Consider the following 25,127-nt stretch of genomic DNA (forward strand, 5'->3'; position numbering starts at 1 on the left):
AAAAATTTTTTTTAGGGGCCTGTGGGTAGGTCAGTTGGTTAAACATCTGCCTTTGGCTCAGGTTGTGATCCTGTGGGGTGCTGGGATTGAGCCCTGCATCAGGCTCCCTGCTCAGTGGAGAGCCTGCTTCTCCCTCTCCCTCTCTCTCTGTCAGATAAATAAATAAAATCTTAAAAAAATTTTTTTTGAATTGTTATTCTGTGCTTTTTCTAAGATTATACAATGTATAACTAGTTCCTTGTTTTCCTTTCCTTCAGTCATACTCAGATAAAGCAGATTTTTTAAATTTTATTTTATTATGTTAATCGCCATCATTAGTTTTTGATGTAGTGTTCCATGATTCACGGTTTGCATATAACACCGGGTGCTCCATTCAATACATGCCCTTTTTAATACCCATCACCAGACTAACACATCCCCCTACCCCCCTCCCCTCTAGAACCCTCAGTTTGTTTCTCAGCATCCATGGTCTCTCACGGTTCATCTCCCCCTCCGATTTCCCCCCCTTCATTTTTCCCTTCCTATTATCTTTTTTTTTTTAACATATAATATAGAATGGATAAAGAAGATAAAGCAGATTCTTACAAAGGGTTATGGGTTTCTGGTGGGACTCAGAACCACCTGAAACTTATGACAAAATTGTGTTCATTTTTCTGGACAGAGGGTCCATTACTTTCATCAGATTGTTATCAGAATCTCTGACCTAAAATGCTAAGAACCACTGCCAACTAAGAGTTCAATATATAGTGTTTTAATTTTCACTGTTTAAAAATAGTATTATTCTATAATATTGAGATTTTCTTATCAGCTCCAGTTGTTTTATTTAGACCATAATTTAAACTTTCTAAATTTTGCTTTTATTTTCCTTATTAATTTGTTTTTATTAACTTGTGCCTCCAAGTTGAAACTATGTAATCTCTACCTTTTTTGTTTTTTTTTAAGATTTTATTTATTTATTTGACAGAGAGAGACACAGCGAGAGAGGGAACACAAGCAGGGGGAGTGGGAGAGGGAGAAGCAGGCTTCCCACGGAGCAGGGAGCCCGATGTGGGGCTCGATCCCAGGACCCTGGGATCATGACCTGAGCTGAAGGCAGACACTTAACGACTGAGTCACCCAGGCACCCCTCTACTTTTTTGTGTATATTGTTTCTTTGACAGTTTTTTTTATTGCTTATCAACATTTTTTAAAGGATTATATTCTCTACTTCTCATTTTATTCCTGCCAGATACCATTTAGTTCTGGAATCATAGAAGGCTAATTTTAGAAGGAAACACAGAAATTCTCCCACCCAACCCCCTTATTTTACAAATGAGGATGCTAGAGAGAGTAAATGAATTCCTCCAAGGCACACAGTGAATTTGTGGCAGGATTGACCAAAGAAGCTGGGATCTTAGTACATTTCTCATTTCCACTGGTCTTTGCGTTTTGTAGTAAAGTGAAGCTGATCTTACAGTTCTGTTTCTTTCCATTATTTCTCCTTGCATTTTTAATAGTTTGAGCTTTATTCATTTTCTTGCTATGTTGTTTGGGTCATAGAGATTAAGTATAGTTTGGGCTTTTTATCATTCTGCAATGACTTTTATTTATTCCCTTTGCCTTGGACTCTTCTTTGATATAATGTGTAGGTTCTTTTTATAGCTCTTACCCGTTTTAATTTTACTTATCAAATATAACTGGAAGTTAAATAAAAGTCTAAAAGATGGAGAATTACTTTAAATACATTTTTACTACGGGTATTAAAAAGAGAGAGAGATAATTAAAACCTTTGTAATAAAAATAGCGATATGGAAGATCTTTGGGAAAATGGACCTAGCAACCACGTGATACTCAGTAATTAATAAATTTCCCTTTCTTGTGGGATACAGTCAGATTCCACATTTTGACAGCTCTGCTTTTCTTGGATAACTCACACAGATATGCCTCTTCCTAGAAGATAAACTATGTATGACAATAAATGAAGAAAACACACGTTTATGAAATCCTAGTCAAAAGTCCCTCTTCTTCTAGAAATTGTGTTTGCTTGCTGTTTGGTTAGAGAGAGTGTTGCTTGTCCCTGGTGCCTCGTTGAGGTGAAGTTGAGGTTTGTAAGGTTATGATTGGCCCTCACTTTTGCCCCAGGAAAGTTAGCTCCTCCCTTTGAACAGTAACCAAGTGGAGCTCACCCCTGAAACCTCCACTACCAGCAGAAAAGTGGAAACAGTGCGAGACATACCTGAAAGTTAGTTGGCACTGGATTTCTTAAGAGCAGTCTTTTTAAGTAGTGTATCCCCATGTCCTGAAGTAGCCATCCTAAGACAACAAAAAGAATAAAAGAAAGGCTTGACCTAGAAAGAAGGTAGTACTGATTGTGATAGATCCCATAATAGTAACTTTAGTCTCATTTATTTGAAAGAAAAGGAATTCTGCCCTTAAAGAAAAAAAAGGAAGAAAACTTGGCTTTCTCTGTCCTATGTCCTTCTGTTTTTCTGCAGTCTTTAACCTTACTTTTGTTGTAATAACTGTGCATTTCACAGCAACAGTCGTTTTCCTGCCAGTGTTCTCAGAATACGTCTCAGACCTGGTTAACTCAGATGAGCCGCTCCTTCCACGAACTTTTTAAATTTTTGTTTCTATTTGTTTATTTTGAAACACTGAAAGAAGTTAATGGTTTATTATGATTTATCGTATTAAACAACCTAGAAGTTCGCAGCCACCAGCATTTCCAGCGCAGTTTCAGGTGCAGTTGGGAATTCAGGCATTTCTGTGGCGCTGTTAGTGTAGTGAACCTTGTAGGGAAAATACACATGTACTTTTTTTTTTAAGAGAGACTGGTGGTAGGGGCAGAAGGAGAGAGAGAATCCCAAGCAGGCTCCATGCCCAGTGCGGAGCCCCACGCGGGGCAGTCTCCCGACACCAAGATCATGACCTGAGCCAAAATCAAGTCTGATGCCTAACTGACTGAGCCACCCAGGCACCCCCACACATACTTTTGATAGCATACATGAAGGGATCTCTCTGAAATTGACCTCAGTAGTCTCATTCTCAGCAGACTGACTCGGGCCACGTCAACGTGGCTTTTAGTGTTCTGGATGTTAGTGCATCTTCTCTTTCCACATTAAGTTCATGACCATCCGAAGACATCAGTTTGACATCCATGGGCCTTCACAGCCATCATAGGTGTTCTCTTCTCTACCCCTGATGTTCTTAGGAAATTCTGCTTCACTTCCACAGGAATTTTCGTAGTTTCCTGGCAAGGCAGGGACACAGAGTCTGCAAGCCACCCCTTGTGTCTACCAAAATTTGTGTTTTTATAAAGTCAGTGTTGCTATTTGAACATTTCTCTTTTTTTAAAGATTTTTTTATTTTATTTTATTTTATTTATTTATTTTTTTAAGATTTTATTTATTTATTTGACAGAGAGACACAGCGAGCAAGGGAACACAAGCAGGGGGAGTGGGAGAGGGAGAAGCAGGCTTCCCGCGGAGCAGGGAGCCCGATGCGGGGCTCGATCCCAGGACACTGGGATCACGACCTGAGCCGAAGGCAGACGCTTAACGACTGAGCCACCCAGGCACCCCAAGATTTATTTATTTTAGAGGGAAAGAGTGTGCATGTGTGTGTGAGCTGGGGGAGGGGCAGAGGGAGAGAAGCAGACTCCCTACTGAGCATGGAGCCCCATCTATTTGCAAATTTCTTAACAACCAATTTGGGAGATAAGGCTTGTACCTCACAATGTTAAAACTCTAGGCACCTGTGTGGTACAGTCAGTTGTGCATCCGACTCTTGGTTTGGGCTCAGGTCATGATGGAAGGGTTGTGAGATTGAGCCCCCCCATCAGGCTCCACACTCAACCTGGAATCTGCTGGAAATTCTCCCTCTGTTCCCTACCCCTACTCGCTCTCCTACTCTCTCTCGTCTCCCTCTCTCAAATAAATAAATAAATAAATCTTAAAAAAAAAACAAACCAAAAAAAAACTCCAAGAAGGTATTTCTCTTCTTGTCACAAGTGAATGAAAGTTGTTTGGATCTTTTTTTTTTTTTTTTTTCCTTTTAGGGGCACCTGACTGGCTTAGTCAATGGAGCATGCAACTCTTGATCTCAGGGTTGTGAGTTCAAGCCCCATGTTGGTGTAGAGATTACTTAAATTTTTTTCCCTTTTAGTTTAATGTCATTGGACTACTTCTTAGTATCACAGCCTGTTTGTTAAATAAAGGTCCTCTCAATTTCTGGCCTAAACTCAAATTAAGGTACTGTTCAGATAGGACCCCTTTGGTCGTTTATTTTTTGCCCTTGGTTTCTTTTAATTTACAAAGACTTAACAGAAGTCTCGTTTACTGGGTATATGTTTATGTATATGTTTTGTATTCCGGCTCTGGATTGTTATCATCCTCTCATTCCTTCTTTTTACTCATTTATTTATTCTTTCTGGTCTTGTGGTTTATTTTGTTTCATTCAGTAATTTTTTTCTCACTTTTGAATCAGTATTTTGCTTATTACAGTGGCTTAAGAATGATTTCCCTCCTGTAAGTGAGAGAAAATTGTTGATCATTTTCCAAATTATACTTGTGATTTCTGTGGTGAGTCTAATTCAGAAGTTTATTTTACTTTAAGTTTTTTGGGCTCATTACTTTGTTCCTCTTCTTTGGTATTGTGAAACTTTTCACTGGTCTCTATTTTCAATTTATTTTCCTCCTTTAATTTTATATCACTGATCTTTGCTGTTGTTAGTAAACAATTTTTTTATGTGTTAAACAATTTAATGTTCTAATGGAGTAGGTACAAAGGAGACACCTTTTTGCTTCTCAGCACTCACCAACTTCTTTTTTTTTTTTTTAAGATTTTATTTATTTTTAGCACAAGCAGGGGGAGCGGCAGGCAGAGCAGGGAGAGGGAGAAGCAGGCTCTCTGCCAAGCACGGAGCCCAATGTGGGACTTGATCCCAGGACCCTGGGATCATGACCTGAGCCGAAGGCAGACGCTTAACCGACTGAGCCACCCAGGCGGCCCAGCACTCACCAACTTCTTAAGAGCGTTCCCACTAAAGGATTATGAATAGAAAATTGTGAACATAATAAAAAAAAGGAAAATAAAAGAAAATTGTGTGCTTGCTACCATGCTTTGGAATATGTCTCTGGCTAGAGGATGCTGCCCTCTGGGAATAACCAAAGTGTCATGTTGCTTAAAAATAGGGAAAGGTGGTCCAGGGTTAAGGCTGACTGCATGCTAACTATGAATCCATAATGTGTCACTACAGTTATGAAATATTTAATCAAACATTTGTACTATCGAGATGACTGACTACACATATCATCATGCTATGGAGTAATGTTGGAAATCTCTTAGAGTACCATGGCTGGTTTTGATCCAAAAATAAATAAGACATGGAAAATTCATAGAGGGATAAGATAAAAACTTAGAAGGAATGTGGGAAAAAGTTAAGTAATGATGATGCCATGGACCATTTTGTTCTACTTAGTGTCTTAAGGTTGAAGGTCTGTGTTCCCCTGCCTCCGTGTCAGCTGCTAAGGTTGAAATTCTGAGAGGCAGCAGTGTGACTTCACTGTTTCTTGTTTATACCGTGAAGGACTTCCACACTGGACGGACCTTGGAGAGAGCATATTTCAACAAAAGACCATTCCTTTTAACTGGACATAAAATGGGGAGGTGCCAGGGCTTCTGGTAGGCTCAGTCAGAGGAGCGTGTGGCTCTTGATCTCGGGGTCATGAGTTCAAGCCCCACATTGGGACGAAATGGGAAGGTGCCTTTGGACACATACATGGAGACTGTGGTCTTAACATATTCTTCATGAAAAACATCAGGGCTCTTTGGGGAAATGGCTGATTCTAAGTCTGGGGCAAAAAGTGCACAAGATTAGCCTGGAATATCTTTTCATTCCAGATAGCAGGGGAGCTCGCAAAGACTAGTAAGGTTATGTCAAAAGGACTAAGGAGACTCCCACTGGCCAAACATGAAATAATGGGAGAATCAATAAGGACGATAACCATTGGACTAAAATATACCTAATATGTTTAACCTGTGAGTTTATAATACTGAAGAAAAAATTGACCCTCACTGGGGGTTGTTGGAAAATCAAGTCAGGGACACCCGGGTGGCTCAGTTGTTAAGCGTCTGCCTTCGGCTCAGGTCATGATCCCAGGGTCCTGGGATCGAGCCCCGCGTCGGGCTCCCTGCTCAGCGGGGAGCCTGCTTCTCCCTCTGCCTCTCCCCCTGCGTGTGCTCTCTCTGCCAAATAAATAAAGTCTTTAAAACAAACAAATCAAGTCATTGTTTTGGAAATTAATAAGTAAAGGAAAGAATCTAACATTTATCCTGTCTTTCCTGTGTGAACTGTACTATACTAGGTAACAAAATAGTAGATCAGAGGCGGCTTCTCTTGATAGAAATATTGCAAGTAATGAATAAAGAAGGGACAGCAGGATTACAACACATTATTTGAGGAGGTTAATTTCCAGAATGGTAAGGTGAGGACCCTGGGGTGTGTGTACAGATGAAACGATATTGGAGGAGTTGATAATTGTTGACTCTGGGTGACGGGTGTATAGGAGTTCATTATAACCCCTCTGTCTACTTTTTTATGATTACTTTGGTAACAACTTTATTAACATCTAATTCACAGGGGCGCCTGGGTGACTCAGTCGTTAAGCGTCTGCCTTCAGCTCAGGTCATGATCCCGGGGTCCTGGGATCGAGCCCCGCGTCGGGCTCCCTGCTCCGCGGGAAGCCTGCTTCTCCCTCTCCCACTCCCCCTGCTTGTGTTCCCTCTCTCGTTGTGTCTCTGTCAAATAAATAAAAAGTCTTTAAGAAAAAATACAATTCACATTATCAGTGTGAATTATTCAGTGTTTATTAATTAATTAGCTATTTTACCTAAAGCATATTAAAGAGGAAGAAGAGGCAGAAATCATTCCTTCTGGAGAATGTGGAACAAAATTTATATCATAATCGTCTTCATCAAGCTGGACAAATGGGAATTTCTCAATTGAATATAATTCCATTTCCTCCAAGTTGTTTTCACTACTATCTAAAGTAAAATAGGGGCACCTGGCTGGCTCAGTCAGAGGAGTGTGACTTTTGATCTTGGTCGAGAGTTTGGGTTTTTTGGGTCAATAAACTGTTTCGACATTTTTTCACAACTGGGTGGTATTTGAAATATGAAACCCTTAACTCACATTGAATGTAGAGATTAATAAAATAAACAAACTTAAAAAAAATCAAGTAAAACAGTTGTTAAACAGATCATTCTAATAATCAGCTAGTGGAGTGTGATTTATGTAAAACTTCATATTTCCATGAATATCATCTAGTGTTGTTAACCCTTCCTCTTAAGGTACATGGCATAAAATAAACGAAGATCTCTGGTAAAGATGGAATGGGAAAGAGGGTTGTAACTGTCAGCCTGAATGAGAACTTTTGACTGTGCATAGATATCAGCTATCCTGTCTTCCTTCGGCCTCACGAATTTTAAGGTGGCTGAGACTGCATTATCCTGCACGGTAGCGCAGCAGTATCACACTTGTCGCACGAGGGGTATAAAGGTGCATGATGAAAGTACTCTTTCGGGCAGAGACTTAATGATTGTGAAGCACGGCATCTTGCGGGAAAACCATTGTTCTCACTGGTGATGCCTTTCTTCTTTTCTCTTCACCTGTTCCTGTGGTTTTCTGCGTGCTCTCGTCGTTCATTCCCACCTCACTCCCATCCAGCTTGTTTACTCTTCAAGCCCAAGCCGGGTCCTGTTTTTCTCCAAACCCTTTACAGATAATGATAATCTCTTCTCTGATGTCTTTTGTGCTTATTTTAGCTTTGAGGGAAACCAGGTCATTTTGCTATTTGAGTGAGCCGTCAGTGAGTTAAGGGTTTTATATTTCAAATACCACCAGTTGTGAAAAAATGTCGAAACAGTTTATTGACCCAAAAAACCCTAATTCATCTGAGCACAGTTGGAAAGTACTGCACACCCCCGCCCCCAAGAAATACTGTGATTAATGCAAAGTGCGTAACTCCGCTGATAGTTCTTTTCCTCACTGTTTAGGATCATGGCCGCTGTTCCCCAGAATAATCTACAGGAGCAACTAGAGCGCCATTCAGCCAGCAAACTTAATAACAAATTAAGTCCTTCTAAACCAAGATCTTTGTAAGTATTTTGGCTTTCATACACACACTGACCCACAGTATCATACAAATGAAGTATCTTTCAACCCTTTCACTGCGCAGATGAGGAAATGAAGCTGAGGGGTCCTTGATGTTCCCACTTTGCAAATTAACGGTAGAGCATTTGCTTTAGCAGCTCAGGTAATAAATGTTCAGTACCTTCGCATGGTTCCTGGCGCATAATACTTGCTCAGTAAATATCTGTGGGCTGAATGAATAATGAATCTTCTTATAAATTTGGGCACATAGATACTTTTAATATTTTAATATAATTTTATATCCATTCCAAAAACAGTTTTTTTTTTTTTTTTAACCAATGAGCCACCCAGCTGCCCCTGAGCCATATATATATCTTTTTGATGTAGTGTTCCATGATTCATTGTTTGTGCGTAACACCCAGTGCTCCACGCAGAACGTGCCCTCTTTAATACCCATCACCAGGCTAACCCATCCCCCCACCCCCCTCCCCTCCAGAACCCTCAGTTTGTTTCTCAGAGTCCATCGTCTCTCATGGTTCCCAAAAACAGTTTGTAAGGACACTGTAGCTCTCCATTTCTTTTCTTTCCTCCAAGCTAGACTCCAAACTCCTTCTGACAGTATTTAATAATAATTTCTATTCTTTAATAAATATTTCTATTCTATTTGATAATGTAATTATGTATAATATAGTAATATGTTTAATAATAATTTCTAGAACTTTACCAACTGTTCTGGGTGCTGGACTTTATAAATTCACCATTAAACTTCACGTCACCAAGGCCAGCAGACATCCAGGACACTTGTCCCTTTTACTTGTCCTTCAGATTCCAACGTAGCCTGTTCAGTTGTCACCTCTCTTCCCCATAGAACTTGTATCAGAGAGACAAGTCACCACATTTGAGTCTCTTCTCTTTTCCTTTTATGCTCTCTTCTCCCGCTGGACATTAAGGATGACCTCCCTGAGAAATAAAGTAGTGGGAATGGCCCGGATACTCTCAAAACTGAATAATTAGCTTCTAAATTGGAAAGATCAGAGCATACAAAGTGTAACTGCAGTTACCATATAAATTTCAAAATCAGAGGGAGATAGATTCTTTGCTCGTTTGTGATACGGTGAAGGAGTTGCTGTATACATCAGTAACAGATTCTAGAGTTGGTATAGTTGGTGGGTTTGTTAAAACTAAGCAGTCTAATTCAGTTTTTCAATTGTCTTTCAGAGGTTTTACTTTTAAAAAGAAAATAACGACGGCCAACAATGTATCTGTCACTAGTGTGTCAGTAGCAAAAACACCTGTGTTAAATGATAAAGATGTTAATGTCACTGAGGCCTTTTCCTTCACTGGACCTCCGCCCCTCACCACAAGTCAGCAGACAAGGCCCAGCGACTTCAAAACTGCTCCAGCAGGACAGCAAACCAGGAGAGCTGTTTCAAAACCATTATTGCCAGATGTGTTGCAGGTTTCACAGGGAGTCTTATGTAATACCCCGAACACACCAATTGTAAAGAAATCCAGTAATGCTACTTTCAAGAAATTAGAATTTAGTTCTTCATCAGATTCTCTTGTTATCATCAATGATTGGGATGATATGGATGACTTTGATACTACTGGAAATTCAAAAGCATTTGTTACGCCATGCAAAAATCACTTTGTGAGAGTAAGCACTGCTCAGAAATTGAAAAAGTCTAAGAGAAACTTTTTGAAAGCACAGCTTCTCCAAGCAGATACAGGAGAGGCTGATTTGACTCCGTCCTCCTCTGAAAGCAAGCAAGCATGTTTGACTAAGAAACGGAACGACGACTCGGAATGGTTCAGTAACGATGTGATTTGCATTGACGATGACCCCGATCCTGAAGAGCTTATACATGGAGATGCTCAGGAGAGTCATCCTTTAAAAACTCATTTAGGAGAAGAAAGAGGTAAAAATGATATTTTATCTCCTTTCAGTATGTTGACTGTATTAATTTTTTCAAAGCTAGGCACTGGGAACAATAGCAAATAGATACAGCCTTTGTCCTTAGGCTCTGTGGAGGGACCTGTTACACAGTCTGTTGGCCACTTTCTTGAGGCAGGACCTACGGATGAAATGAAAGATTTTATTCTAATATAATTTTTATATAAACACCAAGGGTAGCTCTATAAGGTCCATAGAGGTTAATTGGTTTCTTTTTTTGTTGAGATTTTTATTTATTTATTTGACAGAGAGCGAGCAGGGGAAGTGGCAGGCAGAGGGAGAGGGAGGAACAGGCTCCCTTCAGAGCAGGGAGCCCAATGTGGGGCTCAATCCCAGGACCCCAGGGTCATGACCTGAGCCGAAGGCAGTTGCTTAACCAACTGAGCCACCCAGGCGCCCCAGTTAAATGGTTTCTTGATGGTCTACTGGCTAGCCTGTGGCAGAATTGGGACGTGAAACTAAGCCTTTCCATTATAATTCCTTTATGGCTTGTTTCCACCAAATGTGGATGTATGACGTGATCTAATTATGCTGTTAAAGTATTACAGATGACATTGAAATCATTATCTGTTTAGGTCTCCTAGTTTTTAGGTGTCCAGAACCTCACAGCTGAGATTAGCCACGTGTGGAAGCACCCGCCCTGTGAAGTGGTTGTACGTGCGAGACTAACGCTTCTACACACCCGAATCCCATCAAGGTTACTAGGGGGTGAGAGGGGACAGAGAAGTGATTGATAATAAGTACAACAGTAGTCTAATCAAATGCTGGCTGCTTATGAAGAGAAAATTGGGTCAAAGGTAAACTGGAAAGCAACCATTGGGCATCATTATCCCACATAGTCAAGAGAGAGACACTGACTGTGGGGGACTTTAGTAACTAGGGTGCCTTTGTGGTAAAGTTAACAGTGTACAATTATCAGACTCATCTCTTATACTTCCCTCTTACTGAAATATGAGTGAAAAATAGAAAAACAGGAGTTTCATAATTGAACTGGAGACTGTCATGCAAATCCGTAAGCAGATCTTCAGCCTCATTCCCGCATCCGTTAGACTTAATCCAGGTGACTCCGTCATTATTCATGAAGAAAGCCCCAGCACGGACGTGTGGAAGGAGGGCGTGCAGAGGGTGCTGGCATTGGTGATGACTCGCCCGGAGCGCCCACCCCGGTGCTCCTGCCCTGCGCTTTCTGTCTCAGTAGCGACGAAAGTAACCTGTGTTTATCCGCGGTTTTACTTTAGATGGTAGTGAAAAGAACAACGTGGAAGAAACGGATTTACATTCAATTGAGACGTCTCCATGTATTGAGCTTGACGGAGATGATGACGATACAGACTTTGTCCCACCTTCTCCAGAAGAAGAAGTGATTTCTGCCTCTTCTTCCTCTTTAAAATGTTTCGGGTAAAACAGCATGTTAATCAATGAACATTATTATTTATTTCTGGGATATTTGAGCTAATTCTGTTTAGCTAGGTAGTGTCATTTCTGTTTAGATTCGTTTCATGCTCCTGCAAAGTTTTATATCCACATGAAAGCATCAGAAAAATCCCTATTTACACATTTTATTTAATTGGTGGTATTTAAAGCTGTAAAGTTATGTTATGATTAATTACGTGGGACCTCCAAACAGTTTTATTTAATTGATTTTGACGTGTGGAATATATTCCTAGAAATACTATATTTCCAAACTCCTAGACCTGAAATGACACAAAACTAACGCCTTATTTGGGAAGTGACTTAGTAAATAATATGTCCTCTTCTTTTCTCTTTTCTTTTCTCTTTGCCCTGCAGAATAGAATTGGCCATTTTATTTGTCATTCACTGAATTTTAGTAAGTCAGTGACATGGTTGTGGGTAATGGGCAGTATTATGGGAAAAAGAGGTGGTACACATAACCCATCAATAGCTTAAAATACTAGTAGTCAGTCTTACCTCCATCCCTGACCCAGTCTAGATCATGGTCCAGGTGAGTGGTGGAGTATTTACTGTGAACCAGTATTTTGATGAGAAACATGTCCCTCTAGTATACCACCTTAGTTAAGGAAGGCAGGCAGGAAGGAGGTGTTTGCCTGCATAACCTTGTTTCTCTGGGGTTGTGTTTTAACTGGTGGGTTAGTTGTTTAGAGAGGAGGGAAAAGTTGGAGTGTGTGATTACTATTCGATGACAAAACTAATAAAATACAGGAGCTGCCCTCTCCTCCCTTCCCATAGAAGTTAGGACAGAATTATAGAACATGAAAGAACTGAGCAAGAGTTCATATAGAATGTAGATTCTAAACAAGATTCTCATTTAACAGAGAAGCAGCCAAGGCCCGGGGGGAGCAGGGGATTGCCCAGGATGATACAGTTAATGGCACATGGACTAAGATCCAGTGTAGGGCTATTTCCTGGACCATATGGATTCCTATGGAACATCTGGGGTTTTTTTCTCTATTTATTAAAAAAGTGTGTGTTGCACAGATGACCTTGCAGCCAGCTACCAGGATGCTTGTAGTTTTGCAGTTCCAACAAACCAGACATTTTCTTTACCCATGTTAGGTTTTGATACCCTCTACATGTGTATGTGATTTTTGCATTGCTGTAATCAACATGTAACTATAGTTTTTTATTATTTTCTCCTAACATTTTTAAAACATGTTCCATATTGCTACGTAGTCTTTATTCTTTCTAATGGCTACCTAATTTATTGAGTTGTCATACCATGGTTAACTTTACCTAGATTTTTAAAGCAGTTGGAAAGTGTTTATTTCCAAGGTTATTCCCAAAGTAGATTCTCTCTATATATTTTCCATTGGAATCTCAAATATATATTTGTATATATTTTAAAACTGAAATAGAATTTTCACAAATGATACTCTCACTATGTGCAGTACACACTTAAATTTTATTTTGTATTTTATCTTGTTTTGAAGCACTGATTGTTACTTCTGGATTAATTTTGGAGGTGTAGCGGTCAGGTAATAAATAACAAAAAAGAGAAAAATGTTTGTGTAATCTCCTGCATGTCCGAACCTCTCAAGTCAGCCCTCAAAGTCCTCCATCTTCAGGCCCCACATTACCTCTTCATTTCTATCTCTAGTTACGCCCTTATGATAACCCTAAGCTCCAGTGAGCCAAATGAGACAAACCAACAATCTAGAAAACATTGCTAAAAATATAAGGCCTTTTCTTTAATTATCAGTTTTTAAGACTATATAAAGCATAGTTATTTATCACTGTTCAATTAAGTTAGAAGATTGCATTCTGGGGCGCCCTGGTGGCTCAGTTGTTAAGTGTCTGCCTTCAGCTCAGGTCATGATCCCAGGGTCCTGGGATCAAGCCCCGCATCGGGCTCCCTGCTCAGCTAGAAGCCTGCTTCTCCCTCTCCCACTCCCCCTGCTTGTGTTCCCTCTCTTGCTGTGTCTCTCTGTCAAATAAATAAATAAAGTCTTTAAAAAAAAAAATAAGATTGCATTCCAAAATCCTGCTTTAGGCAAGTACAGTTGATATCAAATATAGAGAATTGTCCTTTGTCTCTCTTCACGGTCCGTTATTTTCCCATACCTGTCATTCAAGGCTTCCTCAAATTTCCCTCTTTGGCAAAGCCTTCTCAAGTTCCAGAAGGTGTTATCTTTGGATTTCCATGGTACCCTCTCTTAACACCAATTTTAGTGCCCATTTATTTTGTTACTTTTAAAGTATTTCTTGTATCCAGTCAGGCTGACCATGTTTATATGTATTAATAATTTTTGTGTAGCATGATAAATTGTCGGAAGAGATTGGACCCCGGGTTTTCCAAATTGAGAGGCAAGCGAGGCAGAATCCCTCAAGTAGACCAAGTAGACCACGCTGGGCTCCTGTGGGGAATGTAAGTCATGCCCTGTGACACCTCACGGGGTTACCGGAAGGACATAATTGGAGGTAGAATTGAAAAGGTCTCTCGGGGCCAGAAGATGGGAGACTTTGAAGGCCAGCCAAAGAGGTTCTAGAATAGAGGAGATAAAAAAAACACGTTTCTCTTTTCTGTTACATATTGTCTGACCAGTTGTGGAAAAACATGAGAGGAAAAATTATACATTTGGTCTAAGTCTGTACTGCGGTTGGTTTTATATTTTTTAATTTGCAGTATGTTAAAGGACCTTGACACCTCTGGCACAAAGGATGGTCCTAGCATATCCGAGGACTTGCCAACGCCCGAGGGGATGACTACGCAGCAACCCACTCAAGATACCAGCACAGATTGTGACGGTACAAAAAGTATTTCGACATAGCACATATTTTAACCACCTAACGTTGGAAAACAAAGCATGGTTGTATTTTTAACCCGTGGCTGTCTGGCATAAGATGGCAAACTTGCCGTTCCTCAGCTCTAACACAGAACCACCCCTGGGCGCTGATTAGCCAGCATTTGCTCGAATAACCCAGAAACTCGTGTTCTCTAAAGATAATCCATTCTCTCTTGTGAAAACACTACTAGTTAGAGAGTTTTTTCTCGCATTGAGCCAGAATTTGCCTTCCTGGAACTTCAATCCTTGTGAGATAAGTCTAAAGCTCCTAGAAGCTTTTCTCCCCCCCCCCCCCGCTTTTTTTTAAGGGCTAAATATTGTTAGGACTTTTAACTCTTCTTTGTCGATACTGGTTTTGAGACCTTCCATCCTCCTGACTTTCCCTTGTTTGTACTCTGGGTTTATGACTTGATGTCCATGCAGAGTTAAATACTTTTTGTTTGATTTGTTTCTAATTCATTTTTAAACTTTCTATTAAATATCTAATATAAAGAATGCAGCCACCCTACCACTTTGGAAAGCGGCAGCCTCCTTTCCCACTCCTGATTTCTACTTCGCAGGGGCTCTGTCAGTTCCGAGGCCTGTGTCCTTCTATCCTGGAAAGTTTTCTGATACCATTTCTTTTTCTTTTCTTTTTTTGTTTGTCTTCTTTTTTCTCTTTCACTCTTCGTGGAACTTCTATTATTTGGATATTAGGCTTCCGTGAGTTATCTTTTCTATTTTCCATCTCTTGCTTCTCTGGTTTCTGGGAGATTTACCAACTTTTATCTTTAACTTGTTTATGGGATTTTTCATTTTAATCAACCCTCTTCCAAAAGCTCTTTTTTCATTCTCTGACTATTTCTGTAATGTGTTCTGGCCCTTTTTGATGGGTTCTGTACTTGTGTGTGTGCACATGCGTGTGTGTAGTGAGGTATGTGTCACACGTGTAGTGCGCATGTGTGGTGGTATGCGCATGTGTGGTGGTGTGTGCACGTGCATACGTGTGGTGGTGTGCATGTACAACATATGTGTGTTGTTTCTGTTTCCTCCCAATTTCGTTTTCTTTATTTTGGTGTCTGAATTTATTGTTAGAGATGTCCCTGAAACACCTGATGTCCCTCGGCGCTCTTCTGGATGTTTTGTGCTATTAACTTCATCCTCTCAGCAGCCCTGTAAGGTAGTTTCTCTTCTCCCCGTTTTACAGATAAGGAAACCGTGGCACAGGAGCGTTAACTAGGACTACATGTGCTCACAGAATTAGACAATGGCAGAACAGGGATTGAAACCCAGTGGTGTGCAGGCTCCCGAGTTCATGCTTGTAACCACACCCTCTGCAGCTTGTGCGGCATGGTCCCACTGATAAAGTGGTGGGCTAGGCCGGGGGCAAGGACAGAATGTCATCAGAGGTCTCCCTCTCAGCTGACCTCGTGTTGTCACAAACCTGCCTTGAGACCGTGCTGCTCTCCCTGGCCCAGAAGGGGGGCTGCAGAAGTACTCACAGGACTCCACAGGTTCAGGGTCTGAGGCGGCAAGAGGGAACGGGGTGGGGGACATGGGCTTCCGAGTGATGCAGTCCCCAGATATGAACCTGTCTCCTGCTCCTGGCTGGGAGACTGTGGAGAATTAGTGAAGCTTCTCTGAACCTCAGTTTCTTCTATGAAATGAGAAGAGTGACATCTCCCTTGCTGGGTTTTTGTCAGGATTTATGGTAAAGGGCCCAGTGTACTCTCGGCCTTCGATAAATGGTAGCTATTGTTATCTGCCAGTCTGGTAATCCCTTTGAAGAAGGAAATACATTAAGATTACTGATTTATTTGTATGAACTCTTGCTAACTCTATAATTGTTTCCTCTTCTTCTTAGAGCTCACAAAGCAGCCATTTGATAACATGTTCTAGAATTTTGCCTTAAATTAACATCCAAAGCACCAGCCTGTAGCTTTTGGCAATCCGTTTAGAATTTTTTGAAAATTAGAACAGTGTTTGCCTGTCTTTGCTCTTCCATTGACTGTTCTGTTCACTGAATGCCTCACATATCAGCGGGATCTTCTTTGTGGGTTTCCTTTGTTTTCTGAGGTGTAATCTGTCTAGACAAGGAGACTTGAGCTCCTTTTCAATAGCTCTTCTCTCTCTGAGCCTATCTTGGCTCTCATTTCGTTCAGACCATTGTTCATTCTCCTCTTTCTAATCTGATACCCGTTCTCCATGTAGAGAAAACAGGCAAAACAGGGATTCAGCAATCCCTCTTCACCATCTTCGACCTCAGGTCCTGATCCGTGCCGGTCACAGTAAAAGTCCATGTTTCCCAAGTCATTCTGACATAGACGTTTGTCCCCCCGGGCCCCCGTCTGTCCTCTCTCCCTCTCCTTCCTGCCCTTTGGACCCTGCGGCGGGCTGCCCTCTTCCAGTGATTTCCCGGTAACCTCATTCTTGTCTCTGAGCGTTCTCTTCCCGTTCGCTCTCGGAGTGTCTCCTGAGAATAGTTCCCTCTGCAGCTCACCTAAACCGTTTATTTCTCCCACATCCCTGAGGTCCTTGGGGTGGAGTAGGCATCTTCCTTGCTTCTCATTGCTACCCTAGCCCTTTCTTTTCTTCCTTCATTTAAAGCCTTACCTCCTTTGACATTCTTTTTCTTAGTTCTATAATGTAAATTTAAAAAAATGTGGAGCGGGCTGGCTGGATTCGACGTGCAGACATCATCATCAGGCATTTCTCTCTCTCACACCTGTCTTCTCTCCTCTCCTCCACCCCCAGCCCCCATCTCAGTCCCCCCGCTCCTTTCTTTCTAGCTTTCCGCTTTTCCTTGTGTGGGTCTTATTTTCAAGCTGTGTTTCCCGGGGTGGTGGCAGGGGCGGCCACCAGCAGCCTGTCCAGCTTATTGAGAAGAGAAGTCTTCTTTTGCAGTCAGAAAACTCCCAGACCTACTTCTCTTTGAGCCGCCTGACATCAGATGCCCAGAGGTTGGGGGCCTCGTGTCTCCACAGAGAAAGTCTCAGTGCTGAGTTGTTAACTTGAAGGAAGCTTGGGTGCCAGGCAGCCCGGGACTGCAGGTGGGGTGGGGGTTCTTGATACCTTGTCTGGGCTTGGTGAGATTGACCCCTGAAGTTAGTGAAAAACAATAGTAAGCTGATAAACCTTTGCATCTTACAAGGACATTGGTTACCCTAAGAGAAATAATTGAAAACTAACCTGAAATGAAATGATGATAATGCAGTTTTGGACTCTTATGAAATAGAGTAGAGATAACGTGATTTCAGATTATTTCACAGGCAGATAATATGGCAATATAGGGTAGTTCATAATCTTGTTGTTAAACTACTGTCAATTTGACATGCGTGACTGTCAGAATTGTAAGTCTTTTTTCAAGGAAAAATACTAACGAAATTATAACACTTTATAGTTAAACAGACAAGTTTGCAGCAGCAGCTTATTCACGTGATGGACCAGATCTGTAAATTAGTCGATACTATTCCTGATGATGAACTGAAAGCTCTGGATTGTGGGAATGAACTGCGTCAGCAGCGGGACATAAGGTATCTTACTTTTTCTTCTTCTGGAATATATCTGATTACATTTCGACCGACCTAAGTCAGAACATACAGGGCAGAATTTCCAGGCATTCTGAGCGGGAAACGGAATAGGCTAATTGTCACTGTGCTTTATATTTTAAATTTATTTACTTTTCAAACGCCCCTCTAGCATTTGTATTCACATTTTCGAGACTGAGGAAAAAAGGATATATTTCGCCACAGTTTGGGATGAAAACTAAAGGTATACTTGAGTGGCCTCACGTTTCATGTGGTGTTCTGTTTCCTCTTCAGAAGGAAGCTCCTGGCTGAAGCCGATTTTAATACAAGGGACGCCAGTATTCTTGCGTCAGGGTGGAGATGCAGGCCTGACTTACCTGGTAGCCCTCCGGAGGAGATGGCATCTGTTTCTGCTCTCGATGCATTTCCAACGGGTGATTCCTGTCCTACAGGGAATTCTGTTAAGGAGTTAAATTTTCCACACCTTCCCTCACATTCTAATTCCACTAGGGAGTGTTTACTGGCTACTACCCCAGGAAAGACAGGATTCTCGGCCACCGCGAAGAATCCCTTTGAAAGACCGTTATTCAGTCCCCATTTACAGAAGTCCTTTGTAAGTAGCAACTGGGCTGAAACACCAAGGATAGAAAAAAGAAATGAAAGCTCTTACTTCCCGGGAAATGTTCTCACAAGCACGGCTGTGAAAGATCAGAATAAACGCGCTGCTCCAATAAATGACTTAGAAAGAGAAATCCAGGCTGCCTGTGATATTGACAATTTTGACATAGATGGCTTTGATGACGATGATGATGATGACTGGGAAAATATTATGTATAATTTAGCAGCCAGCAAATCTTCCACAGCTGCCTGTCAACCTATTAAGGAAGGTCGGCCAGTTAAGCCAGTATCAGAAAGAATTTCTTCAGCCGAGACAAACTGTCTTCCAGTGGCATCTACTGCTCAAAATAAAAACTCAGAGTCAATTCAGAATTACACTGGTAAGTTTAAAATAAATGCTTATATTTTATATGAAAACATAACTGTCCAAAATTGGAATTGTGTAAAAAAACCGATAGCAAATCCTCCTTGCCTGAAAAGTACATTGTTTCTATGCAAATTCCTGCTGATACTATGAATTACAAATCACAATTTCAAAAGCAAGTTGCTCCTTTGTCTCCATAGCAGCTGTAGTTTTATAAAATGAGTAATTATAACCTATTGTAGTAAAGCTCTAAAGTCATTACAAATGTGCTTTGCCTTTAAATTAACATTTTTTAAGTCCCTAAAATAATAAAGCTCATGAGGACCAAGTTTTTAATAATTTGGCGGATGAGTAAAAGCAAGGCTGAATTTATATGTTAAAACTGTAATTGTATGTATTTTTAGAACTCTGAATTGATGAGAATTGATCAATTTATAAAGTAGAGAAACATGCAGGGCAGTCTAAGAAAGACATGAAGTCAGAAATTTCTTAAGACAAATTATTTCTTGGACGCCTGGATGGCTCAGGCAGTTAAGCATCCGCCTTGAACTCAGGTCATGATCCCAGGGTCCTGGGATGGAGCCCTGCATTGGGCTCCTTGCTCAGTGGGGAGCCTGCTTCTCCCTCTGCCTGCCGCTCCCCCTGCTTGTGCGTGCGCGTGCTCTCTCTCTCAAAAAAAAAAAAAAAAAGACAAATTATTTCTTTGGGCCTAAAATCCTTTTAATTCATTCAACAAATACTTATGGAGTGCGCACTCTGGGCCCTGTTCTGTGCTGGGTTCTGATCATAGACAGATGAGTAGCAAGTAGTCCCTGTCCTCCTGGAGCTCACAGTTTAGAAGGAGAAGTTTGTGGAGAAGTGCCGTTAGCCACTGGAAAGGCTGCAGAGAGAAGCCAAAATTAATTTTAAAACCTTACATCGACCCTGTAAAGTTACTGCCGAGTGTTTTTTAACTGAAACAAGTTTCTGTGTGTAAGGTTTTATAAAGTACAGCCTTCCCTATTTTTGCCATTGATGACTTAATACCACGGAGGTTGTTCTTAACGGTTACACTGTCGACCTTTAGAATAACCATTAATGGATTTATTTTTGTATCACGTTAGAATGTGTCATACTTGATGTTCCCAATTATCTTTGAGACAGTTGAGTGTTGGGATTGGAGAGACTGCCAGAGCTGGCGTGAGCACCCCTTGTTCTATGTGCTGAACCAGGACTGCGAGAGCAGGGATGCAGAGCAGGGAGCAGAGCAGGGGGGTGGATGTGAGAGACACGGTGGAAAAAGAGCAGAGGAAGCCGAGATGCCTCCGAGGTTTCAGACCCGGTGACTGAGAAATCTGTGACGCCGTTAGGAGAGCAGGGGAGTCAGGAGGCAGAGCAGATTGGGAGAAAAGTTGAGGAGGGCTGTTTTAAGACTTGTGGAGCTTATAGTGTTGTTAAGTCATTCAGGTAGAAATGTCTTGCAGACATCTGGAGACACGCGCAGGACCGGCACTTCGGCAAGTGTCAGTGGGGCCTTACGAAAGAGCATTCTGTGCACAGAGGTGATGTTTAAGATCAGAGCACTAGGAGAATTCCAAAGCAAGAATGGCTAAAAGACTCCCAAGTCTGCAAAGACTCCCAAGTGTAAGGGGCAGGTGGAGAGAGTGGAGCCAGGAGAGAGAATTTAAGTAGAAAACCCATGATTGTCTTGAAGGTCAAGAGAGAAGGAAGAAGGAAATAAATGAAATAGTAAGTGGTAGGTACTGCAGAAAGATCAAGGAAAAGCCTGGAATTTGGCCTCAGGAAGTCTCTGGCGGCTTTGACATTTGGTGAGGATGAAACCCTGATAAGTGGTTAAAGAAAGATGTGCTGCGAGGACATTGTATGCCTTTGATTTTGTGTGGCAAAGGGTAAATGCTAAAACTGACTTGTTAACAATAATGCACTGATTTTTCTTAACATCGATTATTTTCTCAGACAAGTCGGCACAAAATTTAGCATCCAGAAATCTGAAACACGAGCGTTTCCAAAGTCTTAGTTTTCCTCATACAAAAGAAATGATGAAGATTTTTCATAAAAAATTTGGCCTGCATAATTTTAGAACTAATCAGCTAGAGGCGATCAATGCTGCGCTGCTGGGTGAAGACTGTTTTATCTTAATGCCCACTGGTATGTATTTTTAGATGTAAATTGGCAGGAGTCCATTGGCAGATGTTAAATGAAAGCCCTTTAATAGAAATAAAACAAACACCCACATGGTATTTCCATCATCAAGGGACCTCTAAAGCACCTGTGCCACAGTGAGACAGTGTCTTACCTCATGTCCTCTGTTGACATGATAACACTAATAGCCCTTTAAGATTTGCAGCTCAAAGCTTGTTGTGTTGAATCGATCTAGAACTCCTTTCTCTCTCTCTCTCTCTCTCTCTCTCTCTCTCTCTCTTTTTTAAGTCTAAATTAGTCTGGAACTTGAACAAAAAAATTACCGTCAGAGACCTTGCCTATCTCTGGCACTTTATTTGGCACAGTCTAGTGTTGAAGGGTGGTTAAGATCATCGGCCTGGAGCGGTGGCCTGGCCTCAGCACACAGCTCTGCCACTGGCTTGCAGTGTGACCTTGAGCGAGGCCCTTCGCCCCGAGCGCCGGCTTCCTCCTGTGTGCAGGGAGGGGGATGATAGTACTGCACAGAACGTCGTGAGGATTAAACGGAAAGCGTTTAGCCATAGCTTTCTTGGCCTCCGTTTTGAAGAGATCCAGGACTTTTCATCGTGCCATTGAAGTCTGTAACAGCTGTCTGATGGTTTATAGTCATCCAAGAAGGAATGTTAAAGCCGCAGTTAGCATAGGGAGCTCAGGAATCTGAGCCGCGGTACTTATGTGGAGCCTTCCCTCTGCCTTTTACCCACCTCGTTGTGACCTTTAGCAGTTAGTTTTTGCCATCGTTATTAAATTATGTTGAGCAAGCATCTGAGCTTTTTCAAACTGATTGTAGAATTTAGACAACACTGGTTTAATAATCAGAATTTCATATTTCCTTAACTTGTTGTTCACTGTCTTCTGCCCTGACTTGTTTTGGTATTGCAGAACAGAAGCTGGAAGGGATCATGACAATGATCTAGTCCAGTGGTTTCAGGACTTTTCATCGTCCTTTAGGACTTCGAGAGGCTTTTTGAGGGTCTTCCCACCCCAGTTTCAACCTCTTGATTTATACGGATAAAGATTCCAGATAAGGTTTCTTTTAGAACCGCCCTCCCCCCCCCAAAACACTGATCTAGTACATTTTGCAGGTGATAAAATTGAGGCCTGGTAAGGTTAGCTGGTGTTTCTAAGTCAGACAGCCTATTAAGTAGTGGAATGGAAGCTAAAACACAGCTTCCCAATCTTTCCTTGACATTTACACATACATATATACCAAAATGAAATGTGCTTACCCCACATGAAAAAAAAAAGGTAGAATTTGATGTACAGTTTAAAAAAAAAACAACAAAGTCCTAGAAACTGCCTGGCACAAGCTTCTACCTTTAGTGGATGGGAGAAGTTGAAAATTAGAGACTAATCATTTTAGTTATCATTAAATGTGTACTGATTGTCTTACCATTTTGAATTAGAGTTACACAGAGAGATGGAGGTGCATCTCAGAATGTCTTTCTCTTCATCTTCTGTTAGTACACACCAGTGTAGTTCTACCCTTTTTTTTGTCTTAAAGGAAGATTGGGAATATGTCCTTCTTGATAAGCGTACAGGGAGTCAAAGCACAGATATCTAATGTTGAAAGGTTCATACCAGTGGTTTAAAAAAGTGAGATCCTGCAAGTGTTTTCTGGATCATCAAAGAAATATTAAACATGTTCACTGTGGTCTTAAGTGATGTGTAGTTTATCACGTTTTAAGTGTTTAAAATTAAATATTATACAAAGTAATTATTTTCGTCCTAATACTATGGTAGAATACCCCTTGTATTGCACTTGGATTTCCCAATTCGATTTTTAAAGCAATTCTATTGCCTCTAAGTTTCCTGCCCTGATTCTTGCTTTTGCATTCACGTATGCCTACATGAGATGTCCTAAAAGGTAATTTTTGCACATTTAAATTGTCTAAATATTTTGACTCATTCAAATATGGCAAATTGTTGGCACCGTGGGGACTGTCACTTGGTGTCCTATTACTTAATTGCTTTTTAAATACTACCATATGATTTATTTTGTAACTTTTGCCTTCATGTTCTCAAGATAGAACCTGACAGGTTTTGTTTTTGTTTTTGTTTGTGTCCCTTCAGGAGGTGGTAAAAGTCTGTGTTACCAGCTTCCTGCCTGTGTCTCTCCTGGTGTCACTATTGTCATCTCTCCCTTGCGATCACTCATAGTAGATCAAGTCCAAAAGCTGACTTCCTTGGATGTAAGTTAAAACACTACCAATTATAATAAAAAATACTAATAAACATAAAAATAACTATATTTCAGCACTCTGGGTAACCTTGTTTTATTAAGTAGTTCATGAACTATAAGAATAAAACAGCAGTTTCATTAAGTTGTATGAGTCTTTGAAAACTCTGGTAACAGATAACCTTCTGCAGTTCAGTCTGATTTTATTCTAGAAAAATGTAATTTAGCAAGAACTTTTAACCTGTATTTTGCTGATGTGAATTTCTTTTACTAATGTGAAAGGATTCTTACTACTGCGAGATCAGCGTAGTTCCTGCCTTTCTTCACATCTTAAAATGCATACACAAGGGCACCCCCACACGTGCATCCTTCTTCCTCCTGGCTGAGGTTAAGAACCTACATGAATGCGTTCTGCCAAATCCTGCATATTCTCAAGGTTATGAGCCCCCACCCTTCAACAAGACCACTGGTTTGATTTTTCTCCCAAAGAATGTGTTTGTGCAGTGCCCACCCCCAGTGGCCCACCAGGCCTGATGCTACGGCCCTCTCATCGTCCCTGTGCTTTAAAAATGCCGGAGATACATTTGCCCAAACTCAGACGAGCCATACCTTAGGATGTGACTCTCTTGGGTGCTGAATTCATATTCATCTTCTCACAGATATGAAAAGCAAAGGTAGTAAAGAAAAGAGAGAAAAGCAAGAAAGAAGGAGAATATTTTGAGTTATGGCTAAGAGGTTTTTTTAAATATGTGCTAATTACTTACTTTCACTGCATTGAGATGATCTCTCCTTTGACCCAGGTTTGATATGTGACTTATAAAATATTTATAGAACCTAAGGATAAATATATGCTTACGTTTACCACTTTTGTACTTAGATTCCAGCTACATATCTGACAGGTGATAAGACTGACTCAGAAGCAACAAGTATTTACCTGCAATTATCCAAGAAAGACCCAATTGTCAAACTTCTATATGTTACTCCAGAGAAGGTTTGTATTGATACCATTATTTTTAAAATACGGTATTAAAGCTGTGTTAGAAAAACAGCCCCAGTGCTGCCTCTCGAGGAGGGAAAAACCCAGTCTTCCTCTCCTGTGTTTCCTCCTTTTCCATCACGTAGAGCGTTTCACTTCTGGTGACCAAATATGTGGGCGTTTCTCCTCACTCTGACAGCTCTCTGTGACCCCAGCATGACACTGTCTGCACAGAGATAGCCTCACATCCCACGGGGTAAGGGCTCGGCCCCTCAAGATGGATCCCACCCTTCTTTAGATGCCAGCAGCAAATAGAAGGTCCCCAGGTTACCCATACCTTCTGTCCGATTTGGCTAACAAATCAGAGGTTCCCATGACCCCCTCCTCAGTTCGATTAATGTGCTAGAGCGGCCCGCAGAACTCAGGGGAACACTTAACATTTACCAGTTTATTAAGGGACGTGATAAAGGATGCAGATGAACAGCCAGATGAGAGAGACACAGGGCGGGGACTGGCGGGGACTGGGAGGGTCCCGAGCGCAGGAGCTTCTGTCCCCATGGCACTGGGATGAGTGACCCTCCTGGTGTGCATGCGTTCACCGTCCACTTTGGAACTTGCCAAACCCCCGACTTCTCAGGATTTTGTGGCAGCCTCCTCGCGTAGGCAGGATCATTTCCAGCCCCCCTCCCCTCTCTAGAGGACGGGGTACTACTGGAAATTCCAAGCTTCTGATCATGGCTCGGTCTCTCTGGTGAGTAGCCCCCGCCCAGAAGCCATCCAGGAGCCCACCCAGAGTCACCACACCAGAACAAAAGACACTCCTGCTGCTCTTATCACTTGAGAATTTAGAAGGGATTTAGGAGCCTTGTGTCAGGGATGGGGTCAGAGACAAATATTAGAACCAGGGAGGCTTCTATTCTTATCACCTAGCAAATTACGAGGGTTTCAAGAGCTCT

The 25,127-nt window shown here is 41.4% G+C and overlaps 1 protein-coding gene and 1 pseudogene across 4 annotated transcripts in view; one reads left to right on the forward strand and one right to left on the reverse strand.

Moving 5' to 3' along the window:
• The window catches only part of BLM (BLM RecQ like helicase), a 90,677-nt gene that overhangs the window by 19,040 nt on the left and 46,510 nt on the right, over nt 1-25,127 (forward strand). For 3 of the 4 annotated variants that reach the window (XM_028122157.2, XM_028122159.2, XM_088024936.1), the window contains exons 2-10: nt 8,035-8,136; nt 9,350-10,050; nt 11,324-11,483; nt 14,188-14,309; nt 17,727-17,859; nt 18,148-18,851; nt 20,792-20,983; nt 23,090-23,208; nt 24,073-24,186. In XM_028122157.2, the coding sequence (XP_027977958.1) occupies nt 8,039-8,136; nt 9,350-10,050; nt 11,324-11,483; nt 14,188-14,309; nt 17,727-17,859; nt 18,148-18,851; nt 20,792-20,983; nt 23,090-23,208; nt 24,073-24,186 (2,343 nt within the window). In that variant the 5' untranslated portion in view covers nt 8,035-8,038. The remainder of the gene's footprint in view (nt 1-8,034; nt 8,137-9,349; nt 10,051-11,323; nt 11,484-14,187; nt 14,310-17,726; nt 17,860-18,147; nt 18,852-20,791; nt 20,984-23,089; nt 23,209-24,072; nt 24,187-25,127) is intronic. The other variant, XM_028122158.2, reaches the window with a different exon arrangement.
• LOC114223282 (elongin-C-like) lies at nt 2,679-3,138 on the reverse strand (annotated as a pseudogene).

This window comes from Eumetopias jubatus, unplaced genomic scaffold, assembly GCF_037043125.1.
Source record: "Eumetopias jubatus isolate StellerSeaLion01/CBP00866 unplaced genomic scaffold, mEumJub1_p1.0 scaffold_7, whole genome shotgun sequence".
In the NCBI taxonomy this organism is placed as follows: domain Eukaryota; kingdom Metazoa; phylum Chordata; class Mammalia; order Carnivora; family Otariidae; genus Eumetopias; species Eumetopias jubatus.